Source organism: Squalius cephalus (assembly GCF_949319135.1).
Source record: "Squalius cephalus genome assembly, chromosome: 18".
NCBI lineage: Eukaryota > Metazoa > Chordata > Actinopteri > Cypriniformes > Leuciscidae > Squalius > Squalius cephalus.
In genome coordinates this window covers 29,329,494-29,346,782 of record NC_137139.1, presented here as the reverse complement: position 1 = coordinate 29,346,782, position 17,289 = coordinate 29,329,494, and the positions used below count along the sequence as shown (strand labels likewise).

General features: G+C 35.4%; 1 protein-coding gene across 1 annotated transcript in view; it reads right to left on the bottom strand.

The window, feature by feature from the left end:
• Nucleotides 1-6,266: 6,266 nt before the first annotated feature.
• The window catches only part of atp9a (ATPase phospholipid transporting 9A), a 48,116-nt gene continuing 37,093 nt past the window's right edge, over nt 6,267-17,289 (bottom strand). Inside the window, exons 23-28 of the mRNA XM_079850439.1 lie at nt 16,921-17,076; nt 15,750-15,814; nt 14,673-14,781; nt 14,517-14,574; nt 11,419-11,622; nt 6,267-7,000 (exon numbers count right to left, since the gene is read on the bottom strand). Of these exons, the coding sequence (XP_079706565.1) occupies nt 6,864-7,000; nt 11,419-11,622; nt 14,517-14,574; nt 14,673-14,781; nt 15,750-15,814; nt 16,921-17,076 (729 nt within the window). The 3' untranslated portion in view covers nt 6,267-6,863. The remainder of the gene's footprint in view (nt 7,001-11,418; nt 11,623-14,516; nt 14,575-14,672; nt 14,782-15,749; nt 15,815-16,920; nt 17,077-17,289) is intronic.

Sequence of the window (17,289 nt, the reverse complement as noted above, 5' to 3'; positions counted from 1 at the left end):
AACTACGCACTGCAGCTTTAATTCAAATGTAAATGGTTTATTATATCATTCTAAAAATATTATACAATTTTGTTATAATTTGTATCCACTAAATTGATTTATTATATAGCTTATATATATGTAGCTTACCACACACACACACACACACACACACGCACATAATTTAAAAAAAACTATATATAAATTATTTATATCCACTAAAACGACACAATATACAGTAACAACCAGGATTAAAGTTATGGTTGAAATTAGACAGTTTATACACCCATAAAATCTTCCATGGAAAATGTGGCATGGTTTATTTATGATTTTTCCCCCCCTTCTAATCCCAAATATTGGGCTAGTCTTGAAATTCATCCAAAAGTTTCAAAGTTTATTTGACATGCTTAACTTGGACAGCAGTGAAACGTTTCTGAATAGCTAATGTTGTTCATATTTAAATGCAAAAAAGGCCATAAAATAAGGTTTATTTATCATAAGTGAATTAATATACACCTATCAGGCTGCGAGTTTTCATTCCCTCAACCATATCAGTGTGTGTTTAGAAACCAGCAACTACCTTTTACGTATTAAATCACGTCTGATTATGGCTTAATCAAACTCCACATGCTGAAAAGCACCAGGTTCCATCAAATAAGTGCTATAAGGTAACACTAAGCAGTAAAAGTTTCAAGAGAATCGAATGTAACACATTAACAGCTTCTCCCAGTGCCCAGATGAAAAAGCTGCTGCATTCTGGGATGGCGAAGGATGCCAAAATAAACTGCACGGGGCTGACGAGTGCGACCATGAAGCGGGCCTGTTTGGCTAAACTCTGTTGTAAAGTTTATCCCGGAAAATTCTGCGATATGATACACTGACTTGTTTAAACATTGGAATGAATGAAGTGCTGCTCTCACTGACTGGATCCTACACAACCTCTGGAAAACGTCTGGACACAGGACTTCATTTTCAATTCATTGTACATCACTTCATGGTTGAATTAGATCATTTCTGTGCATCTATATAGATCTGGCATAAACCATATGGAAAATGCCTAAAGGTTCGCCAGCGCCACCGGTGACGTGATGCACATAGGAAACATGCTTTACATTGAGCACTGGAGGTGAAGAGGAAGATTCGCGTGGTTTAAAACGAGTGCACGTTTAACCTGAGAGAGCAGATGTACATTCCTTCACTGTGACAGCACTCTTATGCAACACAAATCGTGAATGAGTAAATTAATACGGAGCAACGCATCTTTCCAGACGACGGGGTTTGCAGTTCCATCTTTTGCTAAGACGACACACATTTTCCAGGTTCCCATCACCGTCATGTCTGCGTTACAGCAGCACAACTTTGTACTTTTCCAATTGCAACATTTCTATTTTAGCAATCAGATTTCATATGGAAATGGCACATTATATAACTTTACGGCATTATTCGGGAAAATCTTTAGGCCATGTGCTTGATCAGTTCCAAAACTTGCCATTTTTCCCATTTCGCCTCTACTATTTCTGCCATATCTCTATAAAGAAGTATGTTTGTATTCAGCTGACCATTTATTATAGAGGCCATTTCATGTTGAAAAATCTCTCCTGGTGAATGAATTACTAGGATGATTTATGTGTGTTATGTAAAGGTGAATATGGATAACCTGATGAGAAAGCAGTTTTTTATTCCACGTGGCTCTTAGCAACATTTCACACACACTACATGGAGAATCATCCACTCACACAAATGGAATCTGAATAGAATTCCTGAAGTTTCCAGTTGGAGCAGCGAAACTTAAATCTGTCTCCATTTCCCATTCCGGATTAATGGACAACAATTCAGCTTTCAGGTTTGGGATTTGTCTCCCTGGTTACTGTGGTGAGTTTCTGATATCTGTCAAACATGAATGATGACCACTCCAACACTGACAGAGGCTAAACAACACAATCAAACATTTTAATGCCTTAAAACATAAATACCAAGAAAGCAGTTTTGTAATAATAATAATTTGTATAATTAAACATATTTATCATTTAAAATTTAATTTATTCCTGTGATCAAAGCTGAATTTTCAGCCTCATTACTCCAGTCTTCATTCTAATATGATGATTTGATGCTCAAGAAACATTTATTATTATTTTTAATGGTGATTGTTTGATAAATAGAAAGCTCAAAAGAAAATGTATTTTTAAATAATACAGTGTATATATATATATATATATATATATATATATATATATATAGGCCTATATATTTTATATACTATGTATGCATGTATGAATATATATATATATATGTGTGTGTGTGTGTGTGTGTGTATATATACTGTATGTGTGTTAATTGTGCTTAATTGCATCTAACATAAAAGTTAAGTATATATAAGTGTATTGTGCATAGTTGCACAATGTATTCAGCACAATGAATCTGTTTAGTATTATTGTACCTCGAGGTGTGGTTATGATCACAAGCACTACTGAAAACTCTTAAGAAAATCTCTGTCAGCAAAGGTGAAGCTTTTAAAAGCAAATCAAACATTCCAGGCCGTTGTGTGTGTATAAATAGCTCTGCTGGGGTGAGAGAGCCGCCTAAACACACTCCTCTTTATGTGATTTATCATCGTCCAAATCTTCTGTTGTGGTACACAACGGAATATAACAGGGCAAGTCAGGATCTGTGTATCCAGGGGTGTTTCATCAGCACAACATTATGCATGCGCGTGTGTGTGTATGAGTATATCTATATCTATATCTATGCGTGCACACACACACAAGTCAATACTTGAAGTGTATAAAAAAAAAAAAAAAAAATAGTTCATCAAAGTTGTCCAAAGACAAGAACAGGTATTGTTCAAAATTCATGTATAACTTTGATGAAAGGTTTTGATCCACTTCAAATGTTGACTACTGAATCTGTATGTTTATGTACATATAAATACAGGTGGAGCTGGGGAAGGTGGAGGGTTTCAGAGGAACTTTATAAAACAAACACTGATCAACTGTTTAAATGTCGAGCAGAAAGCTCATTGGCTGCAGATGCAACAGGAACACATCCCTCCATCATAATCTCACTCTCACATGGTCCCATTATCTGTGTCCTCGCTTACATGCTCGTCTTCTCCCTCGGTCTCACGGCGGCTCTTCCTCTGGGACTGATGTGGCATGGACACACAGGCGACGATCACTGCTGTGTGCTGTCTAATAATAAAGCTCGACATCACGTGCACGGCAGCGTCTGGCACACCGCAGTATGCACCACATGAGAGAGGAGTAATGATACGTTTTACATGGGCTTTACCCAAAGAGCTCATTTCATCAGCAACACATTATGATGCAGAATCAAGGAGGCACACGAAAAGCCAGAAGTTTCAGAAAGTTTCAACTTTGTAAAAACCTGTAGCATTATTATTGTCAGTATCTGTCTGATTTATTAATGTTATCATGAACTTATGTTTTGAAGCCTCACTATCAGGCCTGCATGCTGTTAATGCAGTCTGCATTCATTTCTGAGACTCCCCCTTCTGGTGAAACATGACATTTTTATAACACACACTGGCTGTGTTCAGAAAGGCATACTGCTCTTACTATTTCAGTACATATGTTGTATGTACAATTATATAGTGTATAAATAATGTTTGAAGCATTAAGTGTTATATAATGTAGTTCTGTTTCATATACTTTTATTAAAAAGAGTGTGCAAAATGCAGAAAGCTAGCAATCCAAACCAGATATCCATAAAATAATGAAAATAAACACTACCGTTCAAACACTGGGGTCAGTGAGAAATTAATACAATTAAGCAAGGATGCAATAAATTGATAAAAAGAAATGTATAATGTTACAAATAATTCTATTTCAAATAAATGCTGTTCTTTTGAACTCTGTTCATGAAAGAATTCTGTTTCCACATAAATATTAATCAGCACAACTGTTTTCAACATTGATAATAATCAGAAATGTTTCTTGAGCATCAAATCATCATATCAGAATGATTTCTGAGGGATCATGTGACACTGAAGACTGGAGTAATGATGCTGAAAATTCAGCTTTGATCACAGGAAAAAAAATAATTTTAAAGTATATTAAAATAGAAAACAGTTTTTTTAAATTGTAATAATATTTCACAATATTACTGATTTGATCAAATACATGCAGGCTTGGTGAACAGAAGAGACTTCTTTCAAAAACATAAGCTATTACCAACCCCAAACTTTTGAATGGTAGTGTGTGTGTGTATATATATATATATATATATATAAAGAATATATATAAGCATTATTGTAGATATGATATTACATGAAATATATGTAGAAATTATACTGTATTAAGAAACAAGCAGAGAATTAGTTAAGAAAAGATCTTTTTTATTTTAAACACCTCTTATCCTGAGACACTTGTCCCTTTTTTGTTCTGCAAGTATTAGAGTGCAAATTCCAACACAAATAAGAAAAAATGATAATAAATAAAAGCCATTTTTTTGTTATTTACAATTCAGCAGATTACATTACCAAACAAAAAAAAACTATTTTCATATAAACATAAAAACCAGTCAGCACAAAAAGTAGTCAGGAGAAGATCATGGCATTCGGTCTAAGTCTAGGTCCACATCACAATCTGTACAAACTCTGATCCATGCAAGAGACGTCGAATATGACGAGAGTCTGTCAGTTCAACACAATTAAGTGTCTGAAGGTGAAAGATGATATGGCACTAAAAACACAGACACCAACATAGTGATCAATGCTAAGTGCACATCGCATTCGGGATCATTAACACAGACAAACATTGGGTTTAAGGACACCTTGAGGAGAAGATTACAGCGTTTAGTGCTGACTGATGCATCATGGGATTTGGCTCTGTAAACCAGTGATTGAGAGTAGTCTTAAAAAGACTCTCCGGGTCATAATGGTCAGTCGGGGGAGGCTGGGGTACAAAGTGAGCGTGTCTAGCGTCAGAGGTCACCACAAGAGTGGACAAACACTGCTGTGGACAGGAGGATGCTAAAATAGCATTGCTTTTTATGGCACTGTATCAACCCTGCAGTGACTAGCAGTGTTTGGTTAGTATGCTAATAAAACATTTCCATTTCCAGTTAACCTAGTTAATAAATTCAGTGTCCATTAAAAAAAGCACTCAAACTAGCACAAGAATGATCTGATCTGAACATCCTTTCCAACAATCACACATCTACTGTATATGCTAACGCTTCACAATAAGGCTCCATTTGTTAACATCAGTTAAGTTTGAGAGTTTCTATCTTACACATTGCAATTGCGAGTTTATACCCCTCAATTCTGATTTTATTTCTCATAATTAAAATTGAGACTATTCAGAATTGACACTTTATATATTTTTCTCAGAACTGAGATATAACCTCGCAATTGTGAGATGAATTGTGAGTCTGAATTGGGAGATAAAATGTTTTGAGAAAGTCGCAATTGCAAAAAAAGAATATATATATATATATATATATATATATAAAATATATATTGCGACTATATCTGAGATATAATTGTGAGATATAAATTCGCAATTGCAAGTTATAAAGTCTGAATTGGGAGATAAAAAGACAATTGCAATTACAATTTATCTGTTTTGAGAGTCGCAATTGCAAAAAAAAAACAAAACAACAACAACAGGATTTCAAGTATATATATCTCACAATTCAGAATTTTTTTCTCAGAATTGAACTTGCAATTGGAAGTTATAAAGTCCAAATTATGAGATAAAAAGACTTTAATACTCACAATTGATTGCACAATTTTGACCCAATTACAAAAAAATGTATTGCAAGTTTATATCTCGCAATTGTGAGAAAAAAGTCAGAAGTGGGTATATATATATCAATTCTGACTCAATTTCTCAAAGTTGCGACTTTATATCTTGCAATTTAGACTTTTTTTCTCAGGATTATGATAAACTCGGAATTACCTTTTTTTTCTGGTGGAAATGAGAAAAAATCTCAATAGCAATTTATCTCACAATTTTGAGAGTAAAAAAAAAAAAAAAAAATCAACAAAAAAAAGTACAACAAATTTATATCTCACAATTTTGAGAATTTTGATAAGTTAGAATGTATTTTATTTAAAATAAAAAGATGTATCTGTTAATATTATTTTATGGACCTGAGCTGACATGAACAGTTGTATTTTGATCAACAAATGTTAACAAACAAAGATATTAATTAACTTAGCATTAACTTTTACTAATGGAACCTTATTGTAAAGTGTTACAAATTGACAAAAAAAAAATTAGTGTTTTGTTTTTGTTTTCTTTCTTTTTTGGGGGGGAGAGGGGGGGGGGGGGGGGTACAACAGATACTTTCTGTTTTTAACCTCATCACATCCTTTCAAGTCACATAAATTCAGTAGTTTTGGAAAATAAATAAAAAAGGTACCAAAAACACCCTAAAACAAGTCAACTCCAATTTCCCTTTTCCTCTTTGTGCAAATTATTCCTTTTCACATGAGAATACAAATGCAATCGAGACGCATAATAGCAATAGATTATTAAATCTCACGGAAAAACTTCCCTGTTGTCTCTCTCATGGATGAATCCCAAAGCTAACCAGTGTGTTTAGTCTTCCTCAGGGAGAGTGATTCACTGCAACTTAAACAGTAGAGAAATTACATGATTCAGAGCGAATGGCGTCTGGACTGCGTCAAACAAGTGTCCATTCTTGTCAGTATGAGCAACTGCTCAGGGCTAACCCGACTGCTAAACTACTTAACTGGCTCATTGACCAAAAATATAGAAAAATCAGACTTGTGATTTTAGTATCAGGGTGAATGAAGGAGTGAATCAAACCTGACGTTCCAGCAGTTTTAGGTTTGTTTGAGCCGAGTTAGTGGTTAGAGAGCAAGCCGGACTGAGGCGAGTGAGGCAGTAAAGGGTTCAAGAGGTCAGTTTGGAGTAACTCGGAGGCGAGAAGCGTCGTCGCAGGTATTTGAGGATGTAGAGCGGCAGGCAGCTGACCAAAGTGATGGCGGTCACCTTCCACACAAAAGACAGGGTGGCGATGAAATACACATCTGTGAGAGACACAAATAAAAATACTGTTAGTGCCCATCTCCATTTGGATACTGTCAAACATCTGCTCATGCTGGACTCAGTCTCAGACGCCACATCCATAGTCTGTTCACAGACTCTGAGTCATACTGCACAAAAGTGGCAAAGAGTTTCTTGATCTGGCCAGGTCTAATCTGATTGGCTGACTTTATGAAATTTCCAGGAGTTTGTGAGAATGTTTTGATCCATCTAACAGGAAACAAAGTCATGCTTAAAAGATTTGAAAGAATCTAGAAAAGTTTGCCAGGTCAGTGGCATCAAAACAAGTGCCCCTGTAATCAATCATTTTATCCCTTAAAACTCACCTCTGATCACCAAAATTATATATTTAAATGTTTTTTCTTGAAAAAAATTAAATAACTTCGTCATGCCTTAAAATAGCTTGAATGTGACTCTAAACCCTTGCCTCATTTAGTATACGCGATTCTATGAATATGCAAATGAGCCCCGCCTCCACTCACTCACACCAGCTCAGAGATCCACTCGTTGACGATCACACGTTGACCTGATTGGTTACAAGGTAGTTTGTGATGTCAGAAACACCAGCGATTTCAAACCGCGTTTTTGAGACTGTCTTTGGTTCACTGCAGTTTTAAGGAGAAAATACTCAGCAATGGTGTTGACTTATGAATTTGCACATGGTTTGTCTTAAAGCGTATTAAAAACACCACATAGACATATAAACAACATTAAAAGCTGGATTTTCACCACAGGGGGACTTTAAAAGATACTCAAGAGCAGTAGCGGCCTTTGCTATGTTTCACCGCCTACTTCTTACCGCCACAAACATCCCGTCGGCATGACGGCCAGAGCTTTTCCACAGTGACTTTCTATGATGTTCAAAGCGTTTCTAAGGATGCTGGTTTTTAGAAGAACCACTGAATATGGCTGAACTAAACTTCCACTTAAACTTCCCACTTGCCATTGTGTAGCGTTTACTACAGTCGAGCGAGTGGATCAGGTATTCTGAGCTGAAGTGAGTGAGTGGAGGCGGGGCTCATTTGCATATTCATGGTTCTGCGTATACTAAATGAAGCAAGGGTGTTAAATTCAAGCTATTTTAAGGCATGAAGAAATTATTTTCACAGGAAAAACCTTTTAAATTTGTCATTTTGATTCCCAAAGATGAGTTTTAAGGGATAAAATTGTGGTGCGTTCTCAGAAACACTCACTGCAGAGCTTTTTATTAAACTAATCCTTAAGAACCTATAAAACCTCAGAAGTTTCATTGGGACCAACCAATCAGATTGTATCTAACAAATTTTGCCATTTCAATCTGTATCAGATGGTTGTAAGCGGACTAAATATTACATAAAACATACATTTGAGATGTACATAACACTGTCAATCCCCTCAAGATCCAAAAGTCTCGTCTGTCACACGCTCACGTAAAAGTCTTTCCCATCAATGGTTTTGTTTTGGGTACGATCCCTGCTGAATAATCCTTTGGCTCTTTTTTTAAACCTTTATTCCCAGAATTGTAGGGAAAGACTTCAAAACGGAGCTTGTGAAATACTCTCAGACCACAGTCAGGTCAGTAGAAGGAGAGACTCTGAAATGTAAGTTGGCCAAAATGTTTTGTGCGATTGCTGGAAACTAGCGTCACACTGCGAGGCAGTCGGGGTGACCAGTCTTTGTTTAATGTGGTCAGGTGCCACACACCACCGGAGTTGGACTGCACTCGGAGCGCTGCGGTGTCCGAATGCCTCATCAACACAACTGAAAAGACACTTGTTCGTGCGCTGTGAACGTGAGCCCCGAGATGGTCACAAGTCATCTCCGCCATCATGGATCCATCATCTTCTCCGCCAGGATTCGCATCGAGATCCAATAACGAATTCTCAACGTGGCGTTGGTGGGCAAAAGGAAAATGGTTATGTTGAAGGTCTTGAATGCATTACCAACAGGATCGAAGTTATTTTTGATAAAAGTAGCTAACTTTTTGACTAATCTGTTTATTTTTGAGACAGAACATTTTTTAATGAATCTTATGTTATGAATGTTTTTTAAAAACGTAATTAAATAAAAAAAATATATATACAAATTTTCATGTTTTTTTAAATTTTATTTTATAAAAAGTGCCATCACAAAAATAAACTTCTGGTACTAAATAGTTTTTATTTAGCATAACAAAAAAATGATTATTGCCTAAAACAACTGAGCATATAACTTTACACTAAATACCATTAAACTAGAACAATTTTAAGCAATTTAAATAAAAAATTGGTGTATATCATTATAAAAACTAAGGATGTCTACGCAGGGTCTCATGAGAATAGTTTTATTTACCTGTTCATATAAAGGGGCTACATGTACGAAATTACATGTATTGCCAATATGTGAACAGCTTGTAACGCAAGTTAAAAAAATGAGAGCTTTCCCCAACTTCCTAGCTTGTAGACTGATTTTCATGTGAAGGACTCGGGACGTTTCTGGTTAGAAAATCCAAAGGGTGTGACGTTCATGTCTCTTTCGTTCAATGGCACATGAAACGAATGCTTATACAATGTTCAGGATAATGCCAAAGAAGGTATTCTACACTTTAATGTCAATGTGTCATGCAAAAAAAGGATTAATTCAAACCATAGTCTCACATAGTCAGGTCTATATAGTCTATAGTCTCAAATATACTTTATAATCAAACTATCATAACAGTGTAAAAGTAATGCTTGTGAATTGCAGAGCTGGTGCAAACATATCCACATCGCTATGACCAGATGCTTTGTTAACTGCTGTTTTCTCACCGCTGTCATCTTTTTTGTATGATTCTTTTGTTATTGAGAGAAAAAAATAAAAAATAATAATAATAATAAATTCGCACAGCATAGATTTACATATTCATCAAAACGCCACCCTGACATACGTAGGTTACGTGTGCACGAGTGCGAGCAATAAGCATTGTGAAAACAGCTGAGCTACTGGCACGTGTGCATTTAAAATAACATAAATATGTGAATCCTCAATTGCTTTTCTTTGTAAGAAAGTGTAGAACTCTTCAAATTGAGAAGCACTCTGATCAACACAAAGACCTTGGCCGGGGTAGCATCAGGAAATGAGAGCAGGCTTGTGGTATTTCCCTCCGCGGTGAGCTCTGTATAGCGCTGTGGGCCGCTCTCGGGCTGCCCGGTGTCGTACGAGAGAAACGGGCCACAGCGGCCCTGGAATGCTGATTGCCACATTTTATACAATCAGATTTAACTCTCTCTGGGGAAAACAGTATTGGTTTTGTGGAATGTGGCCACATTTTTTACCTGGATATGTCCGAAATTCTGACGTCAAGATCGCTCAATAACAACAGGATTTCATGATGATAATAGGATATAAAGCAGTAGCAAAACCTTGACCAGAAAGCATAGATGCAACATATATCACTAAAATGACAAGAACAATTAATCACACCACAAAACTATTTGCTAAGTAATGTGTGTTAAATGCAAAAAGTGATTAAGGCAAGACAAGGTGAACGGTAAAAAATATCACTAATAGATATCGCCATATTCCCCAGTTGATCGATTACATTAAGAATACAACATTTTTGTGCTACAAGTTTTCTGCATGTTATGCTTTAACATGGAAATGAGGCATTATCTACTGAAATATGCACTAATTTGCATACATTCCCGATCAGAACTGGGTAAATACTGAATAAAGACAGGTTCAAAATTCGTTTCATTTTGTTTACATATTAGAGTCAAAAGAGCTATAGAGGGGATTTTGGATAGCTCTTTTTATCACTATGAATCATAAAAAAACTGTCAACAGCCAGGAAAAAAAAAGAAAAGTATTTTACGAATTTAAGGAATAAAATGTATATAATCAGGCAAATGATATATGAACAAACCCCTCTGTAGAAAAAGTGAAGTGAAGTGGAGATTTCTGGCTTATTTTGAGATATGTATTGTTATTCAAATCTACAGGTGCAAATAGATAAAGTGTAATAAAATAAACATTTAAAAGAGTATTTTGAATGTTTCTTTCCACTACTCATAGAACACGTTATGAAGACAAATAGGCCAAAATCTAAAAATTAACCAGAGCGCATGAAAAAAAAGGTCTCACTCACTAATAATTGCATGGATTATTTCATATTTGTACGCACAGGAGAACTTCTCACGAAAAATCTCCGCCTAATTCACAACACGTTTGTACACACAAGAATTTGTTCTTAACATCGTTCTGATGTTAGTGAATTTGGAGTTTTCTAAATGAGCGGCCGCGTGCACGAGGTAATTCATTTGCATAAAACAGGCCCAAAACCATCTCCATATAAGGGCTTTCCGCACACGCTTTTCTTACAGCCTTTCGTCTCTCTCGCCCCGAAAAAAATAAAAAAATTAAAATCTGTTTTTTGTGACCCATGTGTTTATGAAAGCATACCCACCGATAAACTCATGCAAGAAGACCAGGGATGCGATGTAGCAGGCCAGACTGAGGAGTTCGGCTACGATCATCAGCCAGTGCCAGGTCTGCACCGTCAGCGCCACCATCAGCAGCTCCGTCAGGATCAGAGACGTGAACGAGATCGCCACGATGTGCACAAACTCGGACTCGAACAGCAGCAGAGCCCCGTACATGATGATGCTCCCTGCAGAGAGCACAGCACATCTCTATTACCACCAGCATCTAATCAAGAGACTTCTAGAAGCGTGCTGGATATGCACACTAGGAGTGTGCTTCTAGCAGTGTGCTTATATACATGTATACAGGGCTTGACATGAACTTTTTTGCTCACCAGCCACTGTGGCAAGTGGTTTTCCAAAGTTTCTAGCCACTCAGCATTTTCACTGGCCTCAATTTTGACATCGATAACATGGCGAAAAACTGCCATATAGATATTTTTAATATTATCCCATAATTTGACAACAGGTATATTATGCTGCTGTCACTTTAAGACCTGACGCACAGATCCATTATACACATGAGTTTTCTTTCTCAACTGTTTGCGTTCACTTAAAACATAACTGGCTGCGTTTACATGAAGACAAGGCTGGCATTTTGACATTATTTTGGGTGTATTTGACTGATTAAGCACAATACGCAGCGAAAATGACCCTGGACCACAAAACCAGTCACATGGGTATTTTTTTTTTAAAATTGAGATGTGTACATCATATGAAAGCTGAATAAATAAGCTTTCCACTGGTGTATTGTTAGGATATTACAATATTTGGCCGAGATACAGCTATTTGAGCATCTGGAATCTGAGGGTGCAAAAAAATCTAAACATTGAGAAAATCGTCTTTAAAGTTGTCCATTTATGTTCGCGATTGTGCTTCATTCACTCACAAAAAAAAAATTATATTTTTATATATTTACGGTAGGACATTTACAAAATATCTTCATGGAACATGATCTTTACTTAATATCCTAATGATTTTTGGCATAAAAGAAAAATCAATAATTTTGACCCATACAATGTATTTTTGGCTATATACCCATGCGACTTATGACTGGTTTTGTGATCCAGGGTCACACACATACAAACACACACATATACATATATATACAGTACCAGTCAAAAGTTTGGAAACATTACTATTTTTAATGTTTTTGAAAGAAGTCTCTTATGCTCATCAAGCCTGCAGTTTAAAAAACAAACAAAAAAAACAGTAATATTACAAAATATTATTACAATTTAAAATAATGGTTCTCTTTTTTAATATACTTTAAAATGTAATTTATTTTTGTGATGCAAAGCTGAATTTTCATCAGCAAGTACTCCAGTCTTTGGTGTCTTATGATCCTTCAGAAATCATTCTAATATGATGATTTATGATCAATGTTGGAAACTGTTGTGCTGCTTAATATTTTTTTTATAACCTGAGATGCTTTTTTCAGGATTATTTGATGAATAAAAAGTTAAAAAGAACTGTATTTATTTAGAATAGAAATCTTTTGTAACAATATACACTAACGTTCAAAAGTTTGGGAACAATAACTTTTTTTTTTAAGAAATTAGTACTTTAATTCAACAAGGATGCGTTAAATTGATAAAAGGTGATGGTAACGATTTATATTGTTAGAAATGTTTTTTATTTTGAATAAATGCTGTTTTTATGAATAAATGCTGTTAACGTTTTACTCATCAATGAATCCTGAAAAAAGTATTCCAAAAAAATATATTAAACAGCACAACTGTTTCCATCATTGATAATAACTGAGTATCAAATCATCATATTAGAATGATTTCTGAAGGATCATAAGACACCAAAGACTGGAGTACTTGCTGATGAAAATTCAGCTTTGCATCACAAAAATAAATTACATTTTAAAATATATTAAAAAAGAGAACCATTATTTTAAATTGTAATAATATTTCATAATATTACTGTTTTTTTTTTTTAACTGCAGGCTTGATGAGCATAAGAGACTTCTTTCAAAAACATTAAAAATAGTAAAGTTTCCAAACTTTTGACTGGTACTGTGTGTATATATATATATATATAATACACTCACACACACACACACACACACGTATATGTATATACTATTTGTAAGTGCATATTTAACAAATAGTTCATGTACACTACACACTTGACAGGTACATTGAAATATGACATTTCTGAAATAATATCTACAATAATAAAGTGTTACTCTGATTTATTGGAAAGTTCATTCTTTCAAGTTAAATAAAGAACTTGTGTATTAATTTTTAGCTGCAAATACTATATATGACAGAGGTCATGATAAAAAGAAACCGTCTGTCTCAGATTCACTTTATGAGACCATAGCAAATCCCTGAGATTGTCCGATCAGCGATCTCAGGAAGAGGAAGAACGCTTCCATGGATTTAGCTTTTTTTTGAGCGCTTCCTGTCCTGAAGTGTTATTGTGAACTTTGAGCTCAACCTCAAACACCACTGGGACTGAAAAACTTGATTAATGCATGCATGAAATTCAAGACCATTCAACTTTGAAGGCTCTATTTAAAGCACAAATGTAAACATGCTATAGATGGGGGAATTTGAGTGAAAAAACTTCATGGACAGAGAATAACAACGAGGGATGTAGGACTTCTCTTTTGAAAACAAGCTCTCAAAGAAGTGAGGAAATACCCAGCGCTCTCTAACACAAACAGAATCACCTTCTAAACTAATGGAATGACAAAGTGTGACGCTGAGAGATTTACACACAAAGACAGCAGGGTGGAGGCTGCTAGTGCGGCTCAAAAAGCAATCGTGGAAAACCTCCTTGTGTTATTCGACTATTGTAGCCACAGACACAAATAAACTATTCAGTGCGGGCGAGCAAAAACACGTGTGTGGGTTTTGTTTGGATGAAACAACATTCACCACACTGTGCTACTGCTGCTGCTTTCTTAACAAGCCTCTGAATGGACATTACAAACACAGATACGCTTCAGTCAGTGGGAGACATAAATGGTCTACTCAATTTACAGCACAACTACTTTGTTGAGTGAAGGTTGTTGCAAAGTTCATGCATTGCACCATATGGTACAATAACCACATTATTCGCTTACCTTGGTAGATACTGATCAAGACCCATATCAAGAACGTTTTGAATGAGAGAGGCCGTCCCTGCAAACAATCACAGTTATTAATATTTTTAAAAAACACAAAAGATTCATTAACTAAATAGTGTAGGCTATTCATTTGAGAATGATAGGGTCAAATACCTTTAGAAGATCCTTGTAAAGTTCAGGATATAACATGGCAACCTCAGACTTGACATCTTTATCCAAAACCAGGGAGAAAACAGGAAACATTGTGTAGATAGTGGAGTAGCTGTAAGGCACATCGGCACAGACAAATTAAAATACAATAAAGTTGCTAGGGTTGAATTTACTTGATCAACAAACAAAAAAAACACACAAAAAAAACTAATATTGTGAAATATTATTACAATTTAAAATAATGTTAAAATATTGCAATCAATTATAAAAAAAGTTTAAAATTATGTTTTCTATTTCTAAAATGTATTTTTATTCCTGTGATGGAAAAGCTGAATTTTAACTCCAGTCTAATATGCCGATTTGCTGCACAAGAAACATTTATTCTTATTATCAATGTTGAAAACAGTTGTGCTGCTTCATATTTCTGTGGAAACCGTGATACCGAGATGTTGTTCAGGATATTTTCATGTTTCTAATTTAATTACCAGACCATCAGACCAATGATTTTCCAATTATCTATCATCACTGGACAAGGATTTTATGATTTGCACTCACAAAAATACAATTTCAAGCCAACTGCATATTTTAAAATATATAACTAGAAAGAATTAAATTTAAAAAAGATTTTTTCATAACTAATCCAAGCCAGGGAAATTCTTTGAGAGAATAACTGAAAACATCAAGCTCTGACATTTATCTGTTAATAAAAGTAAAATGCGCCCAACATGGAATCGCCCACATATATTTCATATGCATAGAAAGTCAAAGTGACAGATCTAGATTGATTCACCGCTGTACTAGTGTGGGTGAAATTTCAGCTTTATTCTCTCCCTGTCCTGAACTCATCTTCGCTGAATTAGAAGAGCCTGTCCGCTTTAACCCCTTGTTCATCACAGGCTTCACAAAGACTCTTTTGATGGACATCAGCTTTGGCGAGCTTCTTCTAGCTCAGTGACCGTGACTCTTGATGGAACAAATCCCTCAGCGATCCTCTAATGTCAGAGCTGTCTGAAACACATGGCTGAAATGCCAGAGAGATTTCACCGAGTGCAAATGAGTCATCATCACCCGCACACTCACCCGATAATGAGGAAGCCTTGATAAAGTGGAACAGATGCAAAGTAGAACACAGAGGAGAACACGGCCTGTGAGGACACATGGGAAGAAAAACATCAGCAGAAATATAAGACAGCAGGCAACTAAAGGCATGGTATATTCATTAGTCCTGTCAGAAAACTGCTGCAGTGGTACAATAGTACAGCAATTGCATTAGATGGCAATACAATGGTACTTTGATATACATCACAGTACTAAATGATTACCATGTTCATATGCAACGGTATTTTTTCAGTGTACAGCAGTGGCCAACAGCGATGTCTGGCAATATCTTCACCCTTATTAAAAATTTGTTACAGATTTTGTAAGCATATTACGTAGTTGTGCTTGGAGTCAATTGTTTTATGAAACTTGCCAAATTGTGTGGACATTTTTTGGCCAGGCTGTAATGCAAAGAAATTATGAACACATGCATAAACAAGAGAATAATATTAACAAAATAACTGATTATGTTGTAGTCAATGTATGTAGTTTTTTGCATAGTAAAAAAACAAACAAACATGTAGCTGTAGTTTGCCTTTTTTTTTTTGTGAGATAAATACTGACAAGTTTAGTGTTTTGTTTTATCATGGAATGACCATTGTACACATGCAAAAATTATGGTTTTACCATGGTATTATATCAAAAAATAAATATAATTATAATAATATAAATAAATATTATTTGTAATATATAAAATAAAATATTTCAACATTACCATGGGACAGATCCCGAAAATTGCTATTATTACTATGATTGCTCATCCAAAATAATTGAAATCGTGTAAAGAAATCATGGTGTATCTCCAAAAACTATGGTAATACATTGGTATATGTTTAAAAAAAAAAAAAAAAAAAAAAAATTATAGCATGGTAGTTTTGGGTTCTTTTTTTGTTAGTGTTATAAAAACTGTAATATTTAAATTATTCACAGACACTAAATTAATAATTAATATATAATTCATAGATACACACACATACATATACACACACATATACATATATATATATATATATATATATGTGTGTGTGTGTGTGTAGTTTAGACCAATACATGTTCTTTTATTTAAGACCTGAAACCTTCAACACTACACTGTTTATTTGCAGCTACTGTGATTCATGGGCTAGTGCTGGATAATTACTCGAGCAGACACTACCTGCATGGTGCTGATGCAGAGACTCCGGTGGATGACAAACTGGCTGAGTGCAGCGGACCGTTTGTAGCTGTTTCTGCCGTGGACCATGAGCAGTCTGCCCAAGTGCTTAAACTGAGTGATGGAGAAATCTGCAGCCAGAGACGCCTGCTTCCCTTCCTGCACACGCAGATAAATAAACAAACAGGTCAGAGCGCTTACACACGCTTTTTTGGACCACAAGCAAGAATGTTTTCTAGATTAAGCCGGGCTATATTAAGCATCTTTGGATCACTGGGTAGTCTAGGAGTGACTGGGTAAAGCAAAAAAAAAAAAAAAAAAAAACACAAAAAATAACAACTTCCCATCTAACCACGTCAAAGTCTATCAAGG